This window comes from Aspergillus terreus, genomic scaffold, assembly GCF_000149615.1.
Source record: "Aspergillus terreus NIH2624 scaffold_5 genomic scaffold, whole genome shotgun sequence".
NCBI classification, from domain to species: Eukaryota; Fungi; Ascomycota; class Eurotiomycetes; order Eurotiales; family Aspergillaceae; genus Aspergillus; species Aspergillus terreus.
This window is the reverse complement of record NT_165928.1, coordinates 211,393-226,501: the sequence shown is the minus strand read 5'-3', so window position 1 is coordinate 226,501 and position 15,109 is coordinate 211,393. Positions and strand designations below refer to the sequence as shown.

At 50.5% G+C, this 15,109-nt stretch overlaps 2 protein-coding genes across 2 annotated transcripts; one reads left to right on the top strand and one right to left on the bottom strand.

The window, feature by feature from the left end:
• Positions 1 to 9,276: 9,276 nt before the first annotated feature.
• On the bottom strand, positions 9,277 to 10,146 carry ATEG_03645 (DUF1115 domain protein; the record flags this gene model as incomplete). The annotated part of the gene is made up of 1 exon (XM_001212823.1): positions 9,277 to 10,146. The coding sequence occupies one exon, from the start codon at positions 10,144 to 10,146 to the stop codon at positions 9,277 to 9,279; it is 870 nt and encodes a 289-aa protein (XP_001212823.1).
• Positions 10,147 to 12,555: 2,409 nt separating this feature from the next.
• Positions 12,556 to 14,588, top strand: ATEG_03644 (ENTH domain protein; the record flags this gene model as incomplete). The annotated part of the gene is made up of 5 exons (XM_001212822.1): positions 12,556 to 12,603; positions 12,675 to 12,912; positions 12,965 to 13,155; positions 13,205 to 13,316; positions 13,363 to 14,588. The coding sequence occupies 5 exons, from the start codon at positions 12,556 to 12,558 to the stop codon at positions 14,586 to 14,588; spliced, it is 1,815 nt and encodes a 604-aa protein (XP_001212822.1).
• Between the last annotated feature and the right edge of the window lie 521 nt (positions 14,589 to 15,109).

Below are 15,109 nucleotides of genomic sequence, written 5' to 3'. Positions count from 1 at the left end.
GCAACCGCGGGCGGACGAGGCAGTCGACAGATATAGAGGATCGGGTCGACAGACTTCGAAGCCAGAGTGGACCAGTCTCAGATCTCTCCAAGAGGATTGGCGGGAGGAGGGAAGAGAGAAGGGAGGAGAGGAGGTGAGGGATGAGAGGAGGGAGGAAAGGGAGGAGAGGTGAAGATAAAAAGAAGAGAAAGGAGGAGGAGAAAGTGAGGAGGAGGAACTCTCTCTCTCCAGACGGGTGTAGCAAGAAGAAAAGGGAAAAAAAGAAGAAATCGGATGAGAGCGATAGAAGTCGAGAGAGGGCGAGGTGAGGGTATTGTTAGGTAACGGGTTAGGTACGGGTACGAGTGGTAATTGCCCGTATCGTATTAGGTACGTGAAATGGAAAATGGACGGAGGTGAGGTACCTTACTTCGTACCTGGTACTCTGTCTTCCCCTAGAGTACACCGACTACATCTAGGCGTGTAGGTAGAAAAGACAATTAATTGTCTTGTTTATCCAGATTACAGTCTCTACTCTCTCACAGTGGTTTCAAAAAGACAGCTACGCGATGCTGCCGACTCCTGGATGGATCGTCAGAACGACGGCGAATGTCGGGCCCATTTACTGGTTCACACGGAAAGTTGGCGACTGCCGTGGACTTTTGTCTTCTACGCCAGTGTGTTCAGTGGTACGAGAGAGCACTGAATCATTGATCCTAAGCATGGAGTAAGATGATTACTTACGGCCTCCTTTCCAGACTCGCAGGAGAGACCAGCGTACGCCAATAATCCGCCGGGGGCGGCCTGAGCCTCGGGGGGAGCTGGAGGCCCTTACTGTAACCGGCCAAAGTCAATACTGGCTGCCCTACCAGCCCAGATAGCCGTCCTTTGGCCGTGGTACAACTAATTCCAACTAAAGGTAGGAGTCTAACGGACCCATTGTTCATTTATGTCATGAGTATACATCCTAGGTAGGTAGTACTAACTACAGTGGTTCTTTATGCTCTATCTCATACCTATTTTATCAATCGCTCCTTTCTTAGGTTTCTTACCAAAGTCTCCTGCAGGCGTCCAGCACCAGCGCTCCTTCGGTGGGTTGCAGTGGGGTGATCTCCGTCGATGCCAGCCAGTCTTCACCAGCCATTTGCCTCCCTGATTCAGGCCCCAGAACAGGAGATGGAAGCGAGAAGAAGATTCATACCAGTATAGTTACTTGGAAGACTCCTCTGCATATCTATCATCTACTCTACGAGTATAGAGTCGAACTGTCACTCAAGATACTACTACCTACCTAGTACATAACCTATGTATTATTTTAGTATCTTCCATATCTTCCGACCTCAGTGCATCCGTTATTAGCACAACAGGCTGACCCTGGTCTAGCTGTATCCTTCCCATATCCACCTGCGGAGTAGCCGACCGACTGGCCTGGTTTTCAGCTGCTGACTGTCATTCATGAGGTACACTACACTATATTACATACATACATACCTACATACGGAGTACATCGGTCGCGTCCCATATTCCTACTTCCTACTCCCTCCTCCCTACTACTGGCCCCAACCCAGCCGAGCTCTAACCTCCGTCGGCCTCGTCGCGTGTCCTCTGCCAGTCGATCAGACGGAGTAGCCCATCTCCCCCGCCCTTTCGCACCCGCGGCTGACCTACATCATCCCTCGACCAGTCGGCCTCCTTTGTCCCCAACGCGGCAGGGATCCGGGCTGCACTATTGACACGCCTCCTATCCTAATAATAATGCCATCCATGGTACCGCGCATCCGTAGCCTTCCTCGGTCGCGTAGATCCGTCCTGGACGCGTTCGTAGACACTATACACGGTTCAGTGGACTACAGACTATGGGCTAGTTATCTATCCACTCCTTACCACCGTCGACGTAATAGTCTCGGATGCCAACAGCCTTCCCAAAACCAGCCGTCTGGGGGCTTGATGTCTCGATTATTATTATTATCATGGTCCGGTCCTGCCCCGCAACCACCCCCCATCCACGGCTAATTCAGGGTCTGTTTCGGGACATCAGCATCGTGATCTATCCATTTCCATGCTCCACGCCCACTGACTCGGGTCTTAGCTGCATGGGCGGCCTCGTCAACCACTTCCATAAGCTATTAATCACCAACGGATTGCTGTCGCCACGCCACTACATACAATACATACATACGCAGTAGGTTTATGATAAAGAATTCCACTAGCACTAGCACTGGCTATCAACCGACTTACGGCATATGCGCTGAACCGTTGGTGTCGCCATGCACCCAGCTGCGTCTGGAATATCCAACGCCCGGCCTTACGGGCGAAAGCGCAGGCGTCGCATCGTGTTACGCTGTCACCTCTCTTTGTGTTTGTACGTGTGGCTGTACAGTCGGGCGTCGGGAGATCTAACGCCAGACAAAGCAAGGAGTTACGCAGTACCTGTAGACGGTGGTGGCTCGGTCCAAGTAAGACCATACACCATCTCTTTGAGCCCGCTGCTCCACGGAGCGACTGTTCGTACAGATATAGTACACACTGCATCGTCGAAACCTTCCAAGGTTGGCTTCTTTATCTTCAACCTACCGAGTCGTACGGAGTACTGCGCGTGGAGGACTGATTGAATCAACCCAGCGGCATCGATCACCCCTATCAGAGGGGCCGGCAGTGGCTGATGTGGCTGGCGCTGGTTACTGGTCATTCTGTTTCACCACCGAAATGTAAGTACCTATCGTCTGTCGTGCATCGGTGGATCTCTGCAGTCATGGTTATTATTATTACCACCACCGTGGCCATTCCATCCCTGTAGGAGTATTGCGGTGGTCTGAACCACATTCATTTGGACGCTGATCTTCGCTGCTATCAACCTTCCACCCTCGGAATGCATGTGCATTTCCGCGTTGCGATCGCAAGACGACATATACTTTCCATAGCAGCAGACATGCCAATTGTGCGAGGCTAAGTTAGAGGTGAGAATTCCCGTGTCTCCCTCCTGTTTGATAGACAGCCCCTTCATACCCGGGCGCTGTGACTTGTGCAGATTACTCATCGGATCGCGGATGTCTAGGTAACTACTGGGCAGGCTAGGCTAGGCATCTATAGGGGTAAAAGGGGGAAGCTAGCAGGGATGTAGCCCAGACTTGGCCGATCCAGGTTATATGGAATACGAAGTACGGAGGAGTAAGATGACTTGGAGCAAGGCTCCTTTGACAGACAACCAGAAAGATATATGATATAGCTTGAAGCGATCGGACCATTTGATTCATTTGATTCCGACAATAAATATCTATGTTTTACTTATCAATATCCGGCTATGGAACGAAGATGTGAGAATACTAGGTACCCTACACTGCCTCCACCGACTGCGCCGGAGATCAATGATGAACGACATATGGAGTTATAACCTCCCTTGCTGTGTACCTGCAGCAACAGGGTGACTCATTAATCCGGACAATCCTAATTAACTTGCAGCTGTCCTTGCACTGTACATATCTCTTTCAGATCCAGGAGACAGTGGGTAAGTGTGGTTTGTTGTTGACGGAGTCGCCCCTGCAAGGAACACCGATCCATTGTTACTGGACCCGGAAGCAGATCTGGATTGTTACATCGTGAACTGTGTGCGTTGCGTGCAAATATATAACCAGTAGTTAGGCAATAGTTCGAAGCGGGATACAGAAGCAGAATCCCAAGTACGACCGTGTACATATACAAATGAACTGAACGGTGGTATGATGTCCATACGACATACTGTACAGTATGTTTAGTTCTGCACTGTACACACCGGCGCCGGGTCGCCGAAAACTGACGGAGTCCACTGCGGACCTCGAAAAAGACGTCTCAATTGCCTAGTTACTCCACACTGCCATGCTTCTCGATTTCCATCACGACCACCGTGTTCTGGCCTTTGGAGTTTGCTCTGATATACAGACATAGACAGACTCCATCACGGTAAACTCTGAACTCAATTGATTGACAAGATATAGCAAAAGTACTGTACAAAAATGAAAGACGACCGACCGATGGGCGATCGATGACATAGTCCAAGGCAATTATACTCCTTGTGGAAAGGATGTTTTGTAGCCCCGCCGTTCCGCCATATCGGTCCACCTTAAAAGACCGGCTCGTCAGTGGTACTTGACGTTAAGCTACATACGGAGCGCGAATAGTGGCGGTCGGAAGGAGCGGGTACGGTGCAGATTTTGATAGTACTCTAGGGAGAATAATCTCCTCTGTCTCGGAGGTGTGGATCAGCCAGGAAAGAGAAGGAAAAGAAAGGAAGTCTCGGGAGAGAGATGTTCTGGAAGGCTCATGGAAGACGTTGCATCTGTCATCTGTCATATATTATATCGACTTGGGGCTGCGTATATTGACTGTAGTCTTCAATTCTATGCAGAATGTGCGTCTATTTTCCGCGTCCTGGAGCTCAATGTATTGGGTGTTGGACTAGTCGAGTCGAACGTGTCAGGCCTCTGCAGGTGAAGAGTTTTCTGTTTCTTTGATGTATCCATATCTTGATATGATGACCTCAGTACAACTTGAAGACATACATACGAACTAGTACCTAGTACCTAGGTAGGTACTCCGTAGTTGTTCGTTGTCCAGATACCGTCTTTAGATACTGTACCGTTTTCCAGTGACATGGACGGGTTGCTGGATCCACCGTCCACCATCCACCGGCTTCAAGGCGTCTTTAAGTCATCGATTTTCAGAGGTAGTGTACATGGTGATGTCGATGAGCAAGAGATGTCGCAACAGTATTCGGCGACTGAGTCGGATGATCAGTCAATCAAACTCTTCTGTCCTAACATTGCCCATGCGAGATCGAATAATATAGAATATAGACAATTCCATTGGTCTCTATCACCGTAGTAATCGATTCCACCAAGATAGACATGATCGCGTCGTTCCGGCTAATTTCGACCTGGGTCAGGTTTCCAGCGAATGAAGCTGCCGATAGTCTACACCGTAACGAGTAAGCCAACGCGAAAAGTTGGACCGACTGGACCCGAGGCAATATCACCCTTTCTGGAAAGGTCGTGTCGGAAGGTCGATGTGTGGCTGAGCCGCAGAGAGCCTCAGCCTTGTCCTTTGAACAATCATATGTAATGGCCTATTTCGAGGATGGCTTCTACCTTTCGGACAGCCGGTGGAATCATCAAGACCAAGACGATTTGCACATCCACGTTTGCCACTCTCTTGGGTGATGGTAACGGTCCTAGTACTCTGTAAGTGTACGGAGTATGACTCTGGAGCGGACGAAACTGAACAATACGGTACACTAGATCGGACGGGTGATAGTCTGAAAGATACCTATTTATTATGTACTTTGGACTTCGACCGGTGGATCCGATAGTAGCGTAAATAAACGACTCCACCGTGGGTGGCTCAACCCCAAAGGAGGCATCCAGATTATTCATCGGCGGATCCAATCAGTCGACCAGTTTACCGACTGCACTCGTAACATCGTGCAGCAGATGCCAATAACTGGATCCTACAGAGTGTCGCATCGTCCGGATTGTCACACTAGCGGTGCAGGAACATGATGTGAGCCGCGTGGAGCAGGACAGCCCATTCACCCTCTCTGGGCGGCCAACTTCGGATCTTCCAACGGAAATTAACCCCCCAGCGATTGACTTTGGATGGATTCTTGATCGGTTTAGGCATCCGTTTGGCCCAGATGCTACCTAGGCCCCTGACTTCCCCTGAACAGCCTTACGTACCTACGGAGTACTCTGTAAGGGACTATTGGGATTCTCTTGACAGTTGACAGTTGACAGTTGACGGTTGACAATTGACTGTCTGTCAGCCCACGTTGTCCTCCGATTCCACCACCACTCTACTCCGTCCGGAGTAACCATTTAGGCAAGCATCGCGGGGGTTCAACCTCTAGGTTCAACCAGGTCGACTTAACAGCCCCAGAATGACATAAATCTCACGCGAGACGCTTGGCACGGGAACCGAAGAGCCCCTCTACGCGTGATGATTCGACGATCGCGTCCGGAGCCCATCCGCGCTTATTGCCAATCTGGCGCGTTTCTGCTCCCAGCTTGTTGTTCTCCGGATGATCCTGGTCTAGAAGGTCGCAGAAGCCGGCCCTCTGCCCGGAGTAAGCCCAAGCCGGTGCCAGACGCTCATTTCCTGCGATTCAGGGCGAAACCTGGAACTCTCGCCACGCAATGCAATTTCCATTCAGGCCGTCCAGCAGGATTCGCACTATGGGCGTACCTGTATGTAGTCAGCTTCAGCTGGGCCACAACATCAGCCACCTCCTGACCCAAGATCACATGTCTACTTAAGTGTCTTGGGGTTGCGGGCGTACGGAGGAGGGTTTGATGGTGAGTTTTATCGTCGTTCCAAATCAAACGCTCCGAGGCGCTTGGATCCTATCATTGATTCTCTTCTACCTCATCTCCGTTCTAATTATATCGGCGAACGATCAGACCCGTTGTACCTGTACTGTACTTGGCTGCAGGGATCAGTAGCAGCCGTCTCAAACGCAAGCCGTAGTTTCAAGATAGACCGATAAACCGGTTCTGCCTGCTGACTACAGGTAGCTATGCTCTTCCTTAGCCGTAGTAATTAATTACTTCGGAGTAAAGCTCCACCGTCCATGTGCGCGTTGATAGTCTGGGAGTCACACTACTCTCCAGACTGAGCCGTCGACATCCAGATATCCGTACAATAGACGTCGGCTTGAATTTCCTCTGCCCACTTGATGCTTATCTCCAGCGATCGGCTTTGATCAGAAACAGTGGCGTTGGCGTGCGCGCGCGACCCCAACCCGAGAATGAATGCCAGCCAGCGACATGGATCGTGGCCATCAAGGACTAAATCTAAATCTCCCCGCAAAGCCTGGTATCGAATCAGACCTGCCAATGTGCAGCAAGGAGCCACGATCCATGCGGGCTCAGCTGGGTCGTTGGAAGTTAATTCCACCCGGAGAAACTCCTGGAGGAACAATGGTGCAGGGAAGAGGCCTCTATACGAGATCCGTCGGTAACAATCCTTTTCTCACATGGCGCCTTTTCTCCCTCGTTGCATCTATCTAGGTATCCCTCCACGAGAGCCTCCCCAATTCCCCACCTACAGACAAGCTCTAAATAATACGGTGATATCGCACCCTTTCGGTGGATACACCACATACCCAGTCTCCCCCTGCCATGACGAATCCTTACACCCGGCAGCCTGCGATCCCGCACAGTGGACCGGGGCCTGCTCTGACGTGGCAGTCCCTCGAGCTTGGCTTACCCGGTCGACCTCCAAGACATGCAGATGTTTGGCAGAAGACGTGAGACGGCCATCTCCACTGAATCCCACACGGCCGACTTGTTTGACTAGTCTATCTGGTGTCGGATTTCTCATCCTCGAATCAGGGGCCGGGGGTTGATTGCGACTCGCGTGCACGTCCTGCATGCACATAACTTTATACCGTGGACAATCCATTGTGTACCTGTAGTTTAGATCTTGGCGTCCATGCATGAATTGCACAACTTCAGTCATACCTGCCTAGTAGGTACATTGATCAAGGTTGTTTGTTACTAGGTACTATACACTGGTATCCTTCAGGTGCTGGTTTGTATCTTCGTCAGGAACGTTGTATTGAACCTGTCGTTCTGATGTTAATATCAAGTTCTGTGTAAACATAGGTATGGAAGATAAGTAATTTCACATGGGGAAGGATGTATACCTCTTATATACTATTGAGGATATATCCCTGCACCCCCAACTTACAGTATACCTGAGCCAGAGTACGAGCAAGGAAGAGGAATAGAGCATGGATCGGTGCTGAACCGAATGATAAAACAGTAGTATACATACATATACATGAACTCATTGAAAAGACATCTTGATTAAAAGTGTAAATATCTGGATTCATGGCTGGACAGATTTCATAACACATCGATTCTCAGATTCTATGCGTACTACTGTTGCATATAGGCATCTAGTTCCTACCACAGGCAGGTAATGATGCGCTCTCCGGGTTTACACCTCCACAGTCCTTGATCAAGATGGATGTCATCAAGTACTGTAGCGCTCATACTCCAAAGCCAACAGGTGCCATCACATAATGTCTTGTGCGCCACCGGTGCAAAACACATACACCGGTCTTCCCTTCAGGAGACTTTAACATGAGACAGAATGACTCACAGTATCCTTTCTGTAGGCTCTGTTCCCTCGTGCCATGTCTCGGATGCTTCTGACACTACGCAACAAATTCATAGCTTCCTTTTGTAGATGGCACGCCGTCCAGCTTGAGAACTCGTGCAGCATTTCCACCGAAGAAGTCGGGCCTTGACACTCTCCCGCAGTCTGATATCCTTATGGACCGACTCGATGCATTTAGCCCAGCTCAGCTGGGGGAAGTTTGTCCCGAACATGACCTTCTTTTTCCCAACGTATTTGCAAACTGAACCAGTTCCTGAGCTACGCAGAATTAGCCGAAGGGCTGTCAATGGGGTGTTACTTTTGGGAGATATGCTGAAATATCAATGTAGACATTTGGATGTTCCATGCTACTCCAATATCTCTTGTGTCCATGAAACTAGATATGTCCGCAGATAATCGACAGCGAGGGAAAGGTGAGGGCGACCTCGTCGGTATACTACACTCGTCAGCTATGCTCTGAGAAGTACGGGGAGATAGGATACTGTACAGGAACGGGTCGGCCGACTTCGCTGGGGCATAGGGGTCCAGTATGGCCAACCTGCGTAAACTGTGCCCAGTGTTAGCAGTAGCTTTGCTTTACCGAGGAGGCTCTATAGACGCTCCCGACACTTATACTGTACAAATGTACCAGGAGCGGCGAGATCAAGTGTATACAAGACTGAGCTGAATAGTGACACACATTCTATGACTAGAGTTAATCTGATATTGATCATCCTGGCTGACACGTGAGTTGGGCGCGGCAAACGGACGAGAGAGCGGATGGAGAGGTGTCATTACCTCATGTGTTGAATGGAGTACCTAGCAGTATTGATGTCTTTCGTTCCGCTGAAAGTGCCTAAAACGTAGTTAAGTCATGGGCGTGACACTTCCTATGGAATCTACAGACTACCGACTAATTTTTTATACACGACTATCGAGGGTGGTTTCGCTCATAAACATTTCACAATATACACAGAAAGATAGTAGGGTATAAAAAATCCGGAATATGGCCCTAATGACAGCGCCATATGAAGTTTGATGTATCCTGAAAATGTCTCCCAAGAAAGCAAGCCGTGTTTGGATGATGTGAATGGGTCTCCGGATGGAAACAAGACATCGCAGTGGTCTGCTCTTCCTGTCGCATCATGCTCGACCTATGCAAAGCTAAAAAATCACCTTCTCAAACGCTTCTTGCAACCCTCGGCTGCGTAGCCAGCCCTCCAAAGCTTGCATATCGCCCCGGTTAGCCCGCTGCCCACTCCGATCCCCGAGAGAATCGGTAATCTCCGACATGTCCGGGAACGCCCTCTGCACAGCTTCGGTCTCCCGGTATCGCTCGCTGACTTTTTTCTGGTGGCTGGGGATATCGCCCCATGAGTGCGTTTTGATGAATCGCATGTATTCATCGATGTCTGTTGAGCTCCCCTCCAGACAAAGGAGACCCGGCTTCCCGGCCAACACAAAGCCCGTAAGCCCATACCCCGGCGCATAGTTGACCAAGTCATTGCGCTTTTCACGGGTCGATAGCGATGGGAAATAAAACCAGACTCGGACTATTGGGCCGCGGGGATTGGTGCTGGCGCTGGAAGTCTGGGCAGGCTGAGCCTTGAGGAATTCAACAGCCTCCGTTTGGATATATTTGAATGCCTCGAATACATCATCGGAAGGAATTGCGGCGGTCAGCTGGGCCACCTCAGCCCTCGACAGCCATTCAGGCTGTCGCAGCGAATAGCTGAACGGAGGCGGCTGGTCCATCTCTGGGTTGTCACTGTGCAACGGAACAGAAACGTTGACCTGGATCGTTTTCTCTCCATCTGCAATGGGTAGATGCACAGCGAGGAGGATGCTGGAGGGAATCCCCACGGGTGTGACAGTGGGATCCTGGCACCAGTCCCGGAGTCTTTCCATGCACTCGGTCGTCGATGGGGGGATGTCGAGCTCTCCTGGAGAGGGGAACATGGAGACGAGGAGGTCTATGGTGGCCAGTTGAAGCTCCATCATGTCGACCGGTAGGAGAGATTCTTTTGATGCCATGTTGGAGGCTCAATGTGGAGTGAAATTTTCCCCACAGAAAGGATACCGGTGTTGCTAATTGGATCAAGGCCTCAACCTGTTTGCCAAGCGATTGGTTTTAGACAGACAGCAGATGTCTGATTTCATATCATCATAGCGAATAAAGCAGAGTCCCAACAGTGGACATCTTGGACCCCGGATGGGTGCAATAGAGAGTTGTGGGTCTCGGAACATTCATCGTCCTTAAGAGGCGCGCCCACGTGACATAGACCATCACATACCCTAGGTCTTTTCTTTCCTCACTCCCTCGAAAATATACGTAGTTCTTCGATGGTGTGCAATAGTCCATGTATGCTGTTGGAAGTATTGGAACGTTTCGTCTCTACCACCCGAGGTTGCTGTCTACGAAACCTTGATGAGTCTCCTGGTCTCGATACTGGGGACGTCTTAGGCCTCACTGCATCGCTTACCTGCAACCTGTCCTGCTCCTGCATTGACTATGGGTATAATCAAAGATAGTAAAGCGGTGGTAGACGTATCCGGGAATCTCGTGAAGGAGAAGCAGGCGATTGAGAAGGAAGAGCCATATCCCTCTCAAACATCTCCTGGAGATATATACATCTTTTCTACAGAGTGTATACATGGGAAACACGAAGCTTCCTCCATTCAGTGAACATCAGACGGGTTTATCTCAAGCCAATCTACATTCCTGCTGGACGAACCTCCCCACAGCTAAAGGATGACACGAACTAGACAAAGCTTACAGATAAGTAGGTCCAATTTGACCCAGCAATGGCCCCTCGCATTCCAAGGCTAGGTCAATGATACACTGCACCACCAAGGGATAATAGCCTCCTTACTGAACTATGCAGCCCTTACCAATATTATTTGGTGTATTGATCCATCACTGGAGCTGCGTAGGTAAAGTCATGCAGCAATGCATACTGGTGGAGCAAGGGGTTGCGGATTTAACCACGGGCAATTATATACAATACCTTTGGGTGACCAAACATGAACCGAACAGTTCTACTGTAGGATAAATACCATATATCTCCGCGACAAGTTTATGGATACTAAATATCTGCTTGTAATATCGTTGCATCTGTAGTGTTTCTATCACGACCTGTGCCGTCTCCCAGCACACGATGACGGTCATGGAGGAGTCTGCTACTGCGAAACCAACCGCGCGAACCTCGATCCAAAGACAAAGATTGAGTCTGAAGTGACGAAATGTCTGCTCAACGCACCGTATAAGTGTCTATCGTTGAAGCAGCTGAGTGGTGGAATAGGAAACTTCACCTATCGGGGGGTTTGCCATTCACAGCTCCCAAACAATCCAAAGAGCGTTATTGTTAAGCATGATAGGCGATATGATATAACAGGGACTCTTGTGATGCCAGTAACTCGATGCTTACGTCCAATATACTGTTTTCAATGCGCTGAAAATTGACCACTGCCATAGGTTGCCGAGACAGCTTCTCTCCAACTCATGCATCACTTGTCTCTACATCCAATGGCACCTTGAGGATACTCCATCCGCTGAGCCGATTCTGCGTGAATTCATCCGGGAATACGTCGGTGGACATAGGCCATTAAGCGAAGAGTTGGTCTTTCGGACTGCGGGTCCTAATGGGATTGTACTCTTGATGTGGGATCGTTTAGGACTAATTAAGGGAAAAGAGACCGACACACGAGCACAAGGACATTAAGGCATGCACGAAGTAGTTCATTGTCAAGGGCTCTCAGAAAGATCTAAATTGGCTGTCAAATAGCTTCTTAAGCGAGTTGCTGAGAGACTGATAAGTAGTCAGACTGCCACTTGCCGAAATATATAATTGAGATCATTCCTACCGCATAGCGCTGTTTGTTGTAAGCTCAAGTCTCTCCAGGTAGTTCTATACCTACTATTTAGTACTGTGTACCTGGGATATTTCGTAAATGGACATTGATATGGGAGGTACATAGTAGTCACCTGATTGGCGGGAGATGGGCTTACCCACTCCCGCCCAAGGCTCCACCGGGAATCCCTCCGCTCAGGTTGACACCACATCATCTCTCTCTCCTCCAGCTTCCTGCGCCCTCCACGTTCCTCTCTTCCCCCTTCACTTCCGCCAAACTGCCATTGCAACAGGTTGAGTCTGTGGTGTGACGGTTGATCCGGCAATTCCGCTTTCTCAATCCCACGGTTCCGTCCGCAAATCGCCTAATCATCCCGGTTCCTGGAAACACTGTGTCGCCCGTTCCCACCCAGCATGGACTGAACCATCATGAATTCTCTGGAAGTCGATGTCAACGGATCGATAGGGGCATTATAATAGTCTTACATATTCTTCTTATTCCAACACCTACACATTTGCGCCGACCAGGGTGGCGCGTACTCCGCCGACGATTCCCGTGCGGCCCAATTGCACTGCCTGATCTGCTTTGACAATGTCTAGCAACTTTGAAAAGTCCGTGAAGGGGGCGACGAAAATCAAGGTCGGTATACCATTTGTCCATTGTTAACCCCGTCATCGCGTGATAGAAGCTCATTGTGATACGTTCCCCAGCTCGCGCCCCCCAAATCGAAATACATCGAACACATCCTCGTCGCGACCCATACCGGAGAGGCTGGCGTCGCAGAAATCTTTCGCACACTACATCTTCGTCTCCGTGATTCGACATGGACCGTCGTATTCAAGGCGCTCATTGTCCTGCATTTCATGATTCGGGAAGGCCAATTGGATGCCACCTTACAGTATATGGCCGAAAACCCAAGAAAGATCGCAATCAGTGGATACTCCGAGGGTGGGGCGAACATGCGCGACCTGCAGAAAGACATGTGCTGACAGATCTGCAGTGCAAACGCAGGGCCATAACATCAGGAGATACTCGGATTACCTCGTCGCACGCGCAAAAGCATTCGAGGCCACCAAGACCGATTACGTGCGGAGCGGACAAGGGCGGATGAAGAGGTTGACCGTGGAAAAGGGCCTCCTTCGAGAAACAGAAATCGTCCAGAAACAGATTCGTGCGCTCCTCCGATGTGACGTAGGTCTTCCCGACTGTACGCGCAAGAGTTCGGACTGACCGTTTTCAGTTTTTGACCGACGAGGTGGAAAATGAAATCACCTTGACTGCATTTCGACTGCTCACCTTGGACCTTCTCACCCTGTACTCCGTCATGAATGAGGGGACAATCAATGTTCTTGGTAGGTCTACCACCGGATGTACTGCGACGTGTATTGATAATGTTAGAACACTATTTCGAAATGTCGCGCCCCGATAGCGAAAGAGCCCTGGAGATCTACAAGACATTTACAGCGCAGACGGAGGAGGTCGTTAAGTTCTTGGGCGTTGCAAGACATTTCCAAGCCGCCACTCGATTAGAGATCCCAAAACTGAAGCATGCCTCTACGGACCTGACGCGGCTGCTTGAGGATGATCTGAATGACCCAGACTTCGACCTCCGCCGACGAGAGTATCTGTACCGCAAAGGAATCAAGCCCACAGGCTTTGATACCGCCCTGTCATCCGGGAGCCGAGCAGAAAAGACGAGTCCTGCCACCAATCCCAACCCCCCGACGCAGTCTCAGGCCAGTTCTATACCGCAGAAGAAGGATAACCCCTCGGATCTGATTGATTTCTTCGACTCAATCGACCCCACCCCGGCGCCCGTGCCTCAGCAGAATTACATGCAACAGCCCCAGCTTCAACAGCAACAAGCAATGCAGTATCAACAGGCTGGGTTCCTACCACAACAAACGGGGGTGTACCCACAGCAGACAGGCTTTCAAACACAGCAGCCCCAGCTACCCCAGCAACCCCAGCAGAATGGATTTGGTCAGAATCCCTTCGGACAGCCCCAAGCCCCGCAGCCTCTTCAATCCACTCCCACTGGAGCTGGGTTTGGCGGCTACACTCCGCAGCCCCAGGCGTATGGGTTCCAAAACAATCTTCCTCCCATTCCGCAGAACAACACGGCTCAATTCGCCCAAACACAGATGCAGCAACAGCCCACCCTGGGGGTGCCCCAGCAGCAGCCGCAACAAACAACCAACCCATTCCGGCAGTCTATGTTGTTGAGTACGCCAACGGGATCAGGCAGGCCAATTTCTCCGCTGAGCCGTCAAAACACCAATCCCTTTGCCCGACGGCTGTCCATGGTGAATCCGGATTATCAGACGGGAGCGTCGCAGAGCCAGCAACAGCCTCCAGCGGCGGCACCATTACAGCCTCAACGCACCGGAACCAATCCTTTCGCGCGCAGTTCTTCTGTACCCCCACAACAGACCCAGGGCCTACAACCCCCGCCGGCTGCGCCCCTTCGACCCAACCCGACTGGAAGTACGAACCCGTTCCGGCAGAGCGCTTTCGTGAACCAACAGACTGGCCAGGGATGGCAGGTCAGCGGCCAACAAGGCACGATGGGTGGATACGAGCAATTGAGTACAACACCTGTCTTCCCTCGGCCGGGGATGTAACATTGTCCGTTGGTGACTCTCATTACCGCTTTACTGTATTAATTATCGTGCTTGTTACCCAGTTTCAACTGATAGTAGCTTCTTCACATTCAGCGTGGGGTTGGTTAGCTGTGCTTTTACCCCTTTAGTATATAGCCAAACAAGGTTTCTTATCAATGTAAGGAAGTCTTATTCTTTTCTATTTGATCTTAGAATAACTGCCGTGTGGGTTCTCTGCCAGACAAGGGGATAACACCCCAGTGGTGGTAGGGGCTGGGTGTGATTCTGTCGGGTGTTCAGCTGGTAGTTGCGGTGCTTTTCCTGCCGGAAACCCAATATGACCGCTTGCTCTCCTCGTATCAAGAGACCTGAGGTCGTCGACACCTGACGATGTCCACGGCGATCCGAGCTCTGCCAGCACGGTGCTGTTCCAACCATCTGCACTGAGCGGCCCCCATTCGACTATGTCCACAATGTCCACTATGCGCCGCGCACGTGGACATCAGATATGAGGCTGTGGATTGGCACGCCCCTTGGGAAGG